The 9,246-nt window shown below is 44.5% G+C and overlaps 1 protein-coding gene across 1 annotated transcript; it reads right to left on the reverse strand.

The window, feature by feature from the left end:
- Window positions 1-3,503: 3,503 nt before the first annotated feature.
- On the reverse strand, window positions 3,504-8,064 carry THAP11 (THAP domain containing 11). Its single transcript, XM_081203756.1, has one exon. It carries the CDS (start codon window positions 7,001-7,003, stop codon window positions 6,185-6,187), a length of 819 nt encoding a protein of 272 aa, XP_081059882.1. The 5' UTR covers window positions 7,004-8,064; the 3' UTR covers window positions 3,504-6,184.
- Between the last annotated feature and the right edge of the window lie 1,182 nt (window positions 8,065-9,246).

The following is a 9,246-nucleotide window of genomic DNA, read 5'->3' on the forward strand; positions in this document are numbered from 1 at the left end:
CTGGCCTTAGAAAAAGGTGGCTGACTTTGTTGCAGGCATAGCTGTCAAGTCCACAAATAATAAGCCTCTTAGAGCGAAATATACATCAGGAGGCTTAGTTTGGTCAGAATTGAGTATACACTTCCAGAGTTAATGGAAGGGGTGTAAAAATTTGTGTCCCAGGCTTTTTCGTCTACCCATGTACTATTTGAATCCAATGGAGCACATAGGCTGCCAGATGTGAAATTTATATAGCTGCAAAGGCTGAGGCTACTGAAGAAGCCAGAGATCACATTGGCTGGGAGTCCTGGAAGACCTGCTCCACCTGGCCTGGGAGCATGAGACCCTGACGACTCCAGCTACAAAAGCTGAGGCTGCTAAACAGACTCTTGGGCTGGGGTATTATTTTGTGGGGGTTGCTGCTTTTGTGTTGTTGTTTTTGTATCTTTATTTTTGATTTTGTTGTGATTTATGTGGAAATTATTGAGTTTGGTTTTGTATTTTTAATGCTTAATTTATTGTTTATGACTACATTTGTTATGTTATAGCTATGTATTTTTTCATATTGTATGCCGCCATGACCATGATTTAGACTGTGAAAATGGAATGATGTGTGTATTTATCCTTGTGCCTTCTGAGCCCTCTCACCATCAGCAGAGAGCAGTAGTAGTGTTGTTATCTTCCACCTGCACTCAGCCTACATCTCATATTTGTATAAAGCAGAGATGGGTCCAGGTACCAAAAGGTTGTTTGTGACAGGGGAACGAACAGCAGAGAGAGAAAGGCCAAACCCTGCCACTTTCCTGCAAAGGGGAGAGGGCAAAAATGCTAACACTTGACCTAAGTGCTGCATAACCATCTCTAACCAGCTCGAAGATTCTATGATTCTATATGGATGCTTTAGCTGAGATTCCTGCATTGCGGAGAATTGGACTATCTGACCCTTGGGTCTCTTCCAGCTCTAAGATTCTATTATCTTGGCATGCCTAGCAGCTTTGCTGCTACAAAAGCAACAGCAAAGATGCTGAGGCTAACAGGTGATGTCTACCTTATCTCCCTGTTCCTCCTGTGTACTGGTAGTTAAATCCTGCCACTCCGTGAAGGGGAGACAAGAAGGACGAAAAAGTGAAAATGTATAGTGTGGGAGGTGGAGCAGGCTGGGAAAGGGGCACAAAGCACAGGCACTTGGCGACTGTGCCATGTGCCAGCCCCTCCTCCCTTACTTAGAAGCAAGCCTCCCTGAATTTAATGGGGCTTCCAGCCAATAATGCTTACGTAGGGCTGTAGGCTTTGTTATGGCTAGATTCAGATTCTTTTGAAAGACAGAGGTTAGCGGCTCATTTTATTACATTGCTGTTTCCCATCTGTCCTCCATTGTAGAACCCTAAGGACTCTAATGTGGACTTCTGGGCACCGACTGACCAGACTCAGAACTCCTTCACTTTAGCAAACCCCTCGTGGTTTCAGTCAATGACTGGGATCCTGATCCATGGCAATACAGGACTCTGAGGCTACCCATGTAGTCCAAGCAGAGGCCAAACATATGTTATAGGAGGGTAGAAACCTTAGACACTATGCATGTAAAAGTACAGGAACACCGTTCACAAAAATGTCTGAATGTCCAGCATGAATGTAGTCAGAAAAATGAAAATCCAGTATAGCTGCAAGTCAATTAGAAACACCAAGTCAGGCAAGAAGATCCATTATTCCACCATACACAAAAAATTATGACACATCACTAGGTGTCAGTTCACATTTGAGAAAGAAAAATGATGAAATCATATTAAGAATTATGTGGAGCCTGGAAAAAGAGACTTGTATATCAACCTGTTCTGATTAGCAGAAAGAAAAAATACATGTGTAAGTTGCAACCATACGTACTCTTCATCACCTTGTTGTGGTGAGTGGGCTTGCACATTCCTATGACCCTTGTGAGCAAAGCCGTCAGGTGTCTTGTACTCCCAGCAGGGTCAACTAAGATAAGATCACGGGGAAGGAGCTAGACAAAGAATGAGCCAAGAAGTCCTCAATGGCAGAACAGGCAGAAGATAACAAGCAGTATGTTACAAGGGTTGTGAAGGCGGATGAAGGCTGCAGCAGATAAGAATCTACCAGTTGTCGTGATACTCATGCCATCAGAATAGAGCTTTACTGCGAAGATTGTTTGTTGGTCAGCGTGCACTGATCTACACACATAAAGCAAATTCACACACAGGCGTCTTCCAAAAATCCATCCCAGATAAGAATGGCTTTCCAAGTGAACCATTCACAGTGGGATCAGGTGTTAAAGAGGCTTGTGTTATCATCCCAACTCTACTTATTATTTTCAAAATCATATATTGAACAGATGGAAAGCTCTTTAATCTGAGTAGGCAGAAAGAAAAGAGTAAGGTTACCATAACTTCTGTCATAGAGTTTCAGTATGCTGATGGCAATGTAGCATGTGCACAGTCAGAGAATGACCTCCAAAACATCCTAAATATCTTCACAGAAGCTTGCAAAAAGCTTGGCCTATCGCTCAACATCCAAAAAACCAAAGTGCTGCACCAACAAGCACAAAACGACCCCTCTGCAGTGCCACAAATCAAACTCATTGGTGTAACGTTGGAAAGTGCTGAACACTTCTCCTACCTGGGCTGTTATCTTTTCACAAGAGCCGACATTGATGCCGAAATCCAGCATCGCCTGAGCTCTGCGAGTGCAGCTTTCTCCTGATTGAAGTACAGAGTGTTTGAGGACCAGGACATTCGTAGGGAAACCAAAATGCTTGTTTACAAACCTATTGTGCTACCAACCTTACTGTATGAAATTATAAACGCCATCTCCAACTCCTCGAAATCCAGCAAGTGTCTCCAAAAATTTTTAAGTATCACTTGGGAAGACAGGCAACTAATGCCAGTGTACTGAAAGAAGCAAAGATCACCAGTGTCAAAACAATGATTCTTCAACATCAACTTTTTGAAATGGTCATGTTGTTTGGATGCCTGATTATCGTCTTCCAAATCAACTACTCTATTCCAAAGCGTAATGCTGATGGACAACAAAAGAGTTTTAAAGACTCTTTCAAGGCAAATCTTTAAAAATGTAGTTTAAACACCAACAATTGGGAAACACTGGCCTGTTTGTGCTCCAACTGGAGAACAGCCTTTACCAAAGGTGTCATGAACTTTGAAGACGCTCAAACTCAGGATGAAATTGAGAAACGTGCTCAGAGGAAGGCATGTTTGCCAAACCCTTACCATGATCAACTCCCATCCCGAAACCTATGTCCCCACTGTGGAAGGACATGTGGATTCAAAACGGACTCACGGTTATGACCGTGTTCATGGAAGACAATCTTACTCAGCTACAAGTGATCACTAAAGAAGAAGACCTTGCAAATAAAAGTCTCTTAACCAAGTGAGATAGAAAACAAAACACTGAAATGTGTTTAATCAAAGCAGAAACAAGCAAATGCCATGGAGTAGGTGGAGGAAGAAAGAACTATTAGATGTTACAGACAAATTACAGACTGCAGTACTGTATAACAAAAACAAAATATATTTTATTCAAATTAAGCATATTTGCTAGCACCTCAGGATAACCAGTAAACTAGAACAGTCCAACAGATAACCAGTCCAGTAATCCAAGCAACTGAACGTATTTTAGTGCATAATGATGGTAGAAAAGTACCACGACTTGTCACAACACACTTTCGAAACACTCTCAGCCAGCTAGAATGCACCGTCTATTTACAAAGAAAGAAAACTAGTGTGCTGCTTAAGGTCTCAACAGATGCATACAGAGCAAAATGCAAGCTGTGTGACCAAACTTGACCTAAGCACAACACACGGCAGTAAATTTGTCTGTAGTTTTCTTCCCCACTTCAGAAGTATTGGAGGGGGGCAGCACAGAAATCTGTTAAGATTGGGAAAAGAAGATAGTAATTAAATTTAAAAAATTCTAGTTACAAGCTGAATCATGTTCTAGCAACTTCTAGTCAAATAATTTGATACAGTCTACTATCTTGTTCAAACAACAGACCAATTCCCCAATGACTACAGCAGAACATCCATGAAATCCAATGAGGTTAGAGTTTATGGTGTGCTGCTGCCTCCTGCAATAAACCGCGGAGTCAATCACACCAAGAATTGAACATGTCTTACGACCTACAGTACATATAGTCAGACGAACAAGGGACATGTAAGAAATAGGTTTTCTTTATGGTATTTTTTCAAGCTTTTTAATTGTTTGAGAGAATAATCTCCCCCTCTCCATTTTTAAAAAAATATTTTCTTCATTGCTTTTACTGTTATTGGTATATACAACATATATAAGCAATACAAGCTTGTGGTTTCTATTTGAGATTTGTTATATAAAATATAAAAAATACTGTAACAAAAAAGAAAGAGAAAAAAATGGGGCAGATGGCCATTCTGACACTAGCCAATCCCTGCCAGTCACAATAGCTTCAACCAAAGGTATTTTTACACTTGAAAATACAAGCCAATCTACAAGCCTACAGTTGTGATTTTTAGTTATGGGTTTGATAAACTCAAAAACTCTAGCTATTGCATTGTGTTTTTCTTTCTTTCTTTGTGAAATGAGATGTTCTGGCATTCTCTGCATAGCCATGCAGAGTACACACACCGTTGTGGACTCTTATTTGAAGTATATCATCAACCACACTGAATACAATAATCAGAAGCATCTATTTGGTGCTAAACAGACATACAAATATTGGTGGGGAGGGGGTTCATCTATTTCTGACAAAAGTGAATCAGGCTATAGGGCAGGCTGCTCTCTAATCTCTTTCCATCTTCATATCCATGGAGATGCAAACTGACTCATAAATATCTGAAAAGTACAAGTGTATCTCACAAATTTATCAGTCCATGGTTGTGACATTAACATCTTCCAGGTTCTTAACAGAGAGTGTTAGAATGCTAATTTATTTAGAAGTATGAAAGGTTTGCAAAGCCACTGTAACTTAACCTCATTCCTCTTATGCTAGCCAGATTGCATCCCAGTATATTATATGTGAAAAGGAAATAAACCACACAATACTGGTTTACACAAGAGAATATTGAATCATTGCTGAAGTAAAAGAAGCAGTTGTTGAATGCCATGATGGGCAGGGAGTCATCCAACTATGGCATGGCCGTAATAATCCCTTGAAACTAGAAACAGAAAAAGGGCAAAACACCAAATATAACTGCATCCTAGGAATACAGACTCCAGTTGCCCTCTTTAATGATTAAGAATGAACTTGGCATCAAAAATGGCATACTCCATATCAGTAGTTTGTGGGTGGGGGATGACAACCCACATTTTTTCTCTCTCTCTCTTTCCATAAAGAGAAACAAACAAAATCCACTGATGGCCATGGTTTCTAAGGCGTTGATCACCAAGACATTTACTGCAGAATAATCATAGGAAAGTGCCATGACTTTCACTAGACTATTCCAGAGTAAATGATTTACAACCCGAGTGTGCTTGTGTAGAAAGTAACTGTTATTGTTCCTCAAAATTAGCTTTGCACTAAATTTAATCCCACTGGTGACAGAAGCTCATAGCCCTACACCCGCCCACTTAATGGAAATATCCAACTTTATTAGAGACATTTTCCCAGCAATGCTAAAAATGGACCAGCTCTCACAGAATCAACATTACTGAGAGTACCAAAGCAGCTGCTGTCTGCTACTGTGCTTTGAACAGGACATAATACGAGTAGAGCATCAGCTGATAACCAATAATCCAGACTGTACCCATCTTTTTATGTATATAAAAATATTGTTGTAGCCAACTCCTGGTGGGTACTTCTCACAGAAAAACATGTAAAAAGTGAGTGTGTGGGTCCAGTTAAGTGTGGGCCTGCTCACACACCACCCTGGGCTTCTTGACAGGAGAAGGAAATGTTGTCAGTATATAGTCAAGAACTGGTGATTTGCCTGTCACAGTGTAGACCTGACTGAAAGGGACCAAAAATGTATCTTGGGCAGCAATACCACACCAAGCTGTGGAGCACCATTTGTCCTTGCTACAATTGCCTGCCTGCCTGCCTCCACACACCCACACACCCACCCCCTTCGTCCTGTTTGGGCATTTCTTGCCACTTCTGTTTGCAAACAATACCACACAGGTCGATTTGTGCTCGGTCCCCTGCCCTACATGAAACAAGCAACTTGAAGAGCAGGACCCCAATCCTAAGGAGGGCACGTATGTCTCAGAGACCATGGCGCTTGCGAGCCACCCCTCCCATGCTGGCAGCATGCAGCAGGCGGTCCTTCTCCCGGATCTCCTCACGGAGTTGGGCTTCGGACAGGCGCAGGCGGCGGATGCTGCCCTTCATCTCCTTCATCTTCACCTCCAGCAGAGCAATGATGTCCCGCTGCTCGTTCAGTTTGCGCAGCAACTCCTCCGACGTGGTACCCGACGACAGTGAGTAGGAGTGGTCTGGCGGGCTGTCCACCAGGGGCCCGTTATCTGTAAGGAATGCCAGGCTAACAGGGCCCCCGATCATTGCCCCGGGGCCTCCCAACATCGCCCCTGGGGCCCCGAGCATCGTCCCAGGGCCTCCCAGCTCCACCTGCACGGTCAGGTCCATAGGCTTCACATCATCTCCTGCGCCTCCTCCCCGGGGCACACCTTGCCCAGCCGCGGCGGCGGCAGCAGCTCCCTCCTGCAATGCGAGCAAGACCGCGGCTTGCGCGGCGGCGACCGCGGGCGCCTGGGGAGGCGCGGGGGCGTGGCGTGCGCGCCGGTTCCCACGGGCGCCCTTGCGCTCGTTGACGCCCCGCAAGGGGAAGATGGTGGGCACCCGCACCAGGTAGGACTTGCGCCCGCCGGGGAAGTGCTCGGAGCAGACGCGGTGGCCCGTCGTGGGCTGGAAAGTGCTGAAGCATCCGCTCACTCCGGCCCGCGACACATTCTTCAGCCAAAGGCGGCGCAGCTCCGCGTCCTTCGGGAAGGTGTAGAAGTGGAGCGCCTTGTCTCGGTGCGAGTTGTTGTAGCAGCCTGGCACGCAGCACGTGAACCCGGGCATGGTCTGTGTGGTGTTTCGCTGCGCCCTCCTCCTTTCCCTCGGCGGGCCGAGGCAGCCGGGACTACAGATCCCACAAGGCCTCCCGATGCCGAGTCCCAACGACAAGGCGAGCCTCCTCCGCCACCGCCACAGTAGACCGCTCTCCGCAACAGCGCCACAGGAAACGGAACTACCCGCCCCACAAAGCACCGCGCCGCCGCCGGAACTACGTTTCCCACAAGGCACCACTGGGCGGGGCAGCAACGGGAGTGTTTAACTTGGCCACAGAAGAGCGGGAGAGAAAGCGGGCTGGGGATTCCACGCGCGCTCTGCAGCTTCCCACAATCCTCCGCGAGCCCCATAACTTTTTCGAAGGCGGCAGGAGACTTTATGAGGCAATAAATAAATATAAATAGTTGGCCTTTGTTTTGGCTTGTGCCGTAATAATATTTGTTAGTCTTTAAGGTGCCCCAGGACTTCTTATTTGTTTGCTGCAGCAGACTCACAAGGCTCCTCGCTGGAATTTATTTCGAGTCCTGTGCATGCTTACCTGGGAGTAAATACAATTGAAGCCAATGGATCTTGCGTCTTAGTAGACGTGGGTAGCATGGCAGCCTGGACTGCGTTCACACGATACTGCTAAAGTACATTCTTTACTTCACATGTATTCTGGGCACTGCAGTTTACCCTTAGAGTTTCAATTCCCAGCCTGAGAGGGTGTGGTGGTTACAGTGTTGAATTAGGACCTGGAAGATCAGGGTTCTAATCCCTACGCAGCCATAAAGGTAAATCACTTTTAGTGTTATACAAATTTAGGTTGGACACACATAGCAGACACACATTCCACAGAAAACCAATCTTTCACCCAGCAACATTTAGGAAATATTCCCTGAGAAAAATTACACTTTATTTTAGCACATAGAACAATCCCAAAAAGCCATCTTACCTCTCCTAAATCTGTAGAAGGAAATATCTTGGGAGAAACTTTTCCCAACAGTTATTTCACTTTCAAATCCTGACTTAAGGGTATATTTTGTGTATGAATGGGGTAGGCCTGTGCATTTTTAAAAATGCATTGCTATACTGCTATACTGCTGCTTAATCATGTGGATGCACCCTAAAATTAATACCGTAACTGCTAGGATTCTTATCCCATTATACATGACTAAGCCATTTTTCACCTTCTCACCCCTTGCCTTTTCCTGTAAGACCTATTGCAGTCGTTAAGAGTCGTCAACAGGCTCATCTCAGCTATCTGCCAATCTCCCATTCCCACCACCCTTCTGAGTAATACCCCTCCCCACCTTCTCACTATATAGAAGGATCTAGCAACTTCTGTTTCAGTGTATCTGAAGAAGTGTGCATGCACACGAAAGCTCATACCAAGAACTAACTTAGTTGGTCTTTAAGGTGCTACTGGAAGGAATTTTTTTATTTTGCTAGGATTTTGGTTATTTGTGGAATTAAGGGATAATGCAAGCTGTAAAGGAATTCCTGCGCTGGGGTATTCATACCAGTCTAGCTGGCTGGGTGAACAGCAAACCTGTTAGTATGACAAAAAAAGGTGTTAATAAGACATCAGAGAAGGATCCTTTGCCCTGGGGAGTCAGATGTCACAAAGGTTCCCGGGGTAACTGTGTGTTTGAGTGGATAGGAAAAGGGAGTTTTGAAGCAGGGATTCCTGGGAAGAAGGAGGAAGAAGGGCTGAGATCCATCTTGGCCAGGCAAAGGAAGGATTGCTTGCAATGCTGTAGGCCATGCTGTAAGATCTTGACTCCCTCCATGCAGACTGAAGGTAAATAAACCATATTTCTTAAAGCACAACGGTCTCTGTTGTGTCTTCTATTATCCAAAGGAACACAGACCCTGTGTGTGTGCCTGAGAACCCATGGGCTATTGCCATCGCTCGACAGATAGAAGAAGAAGAGTTTGGATTTGATATCCTGCTTTATCACTACCCGAAGGAGTGTCAAAGTGGCTAACAATCTCCTTTTCCCTTCCTCCCCCACAACAAACACTCCCTTGAGGTGAGTGGGGCTGAGAGACTTCAAAGAAGTGTGACTAGCCCAAGGTCATCCAGCAGCTGCATGCGGAGGAGCGGAGACATGAACCTGGTTCACCAGATTACGAGTCTACCACTCTTAACCACTACACCACACTGGCTCTTTTGTAACAATATTAAAAGGCACAATAATATAAAAAATAAAAACTATTACGTATTAAAAATTAAAAGCACAATGTAACAGAATATAATGCAGATGCAA

The sequence above is a fragment of the Podarcis bocagei genome, assembly GCF_964188305.1.
Source record: "Podarcis bocagei genome assembly, chromosome: 7".
Classification (NCBI taxonomy): Eukaryota; Metazoa; Chordata; class Lepidosauria; order Squamata; family Lacertidae; genus Podarcis; species Podarcis bocagei.

Coding starts and splice junctions, on each gene's coding strand:
- THAP11 (XM_081203756.1), bottom strand. CDS start 7,003: ATGCCCGGGTTCACGTGCTGCGTGCCAGGCTGCTACAACAACTCGCAC.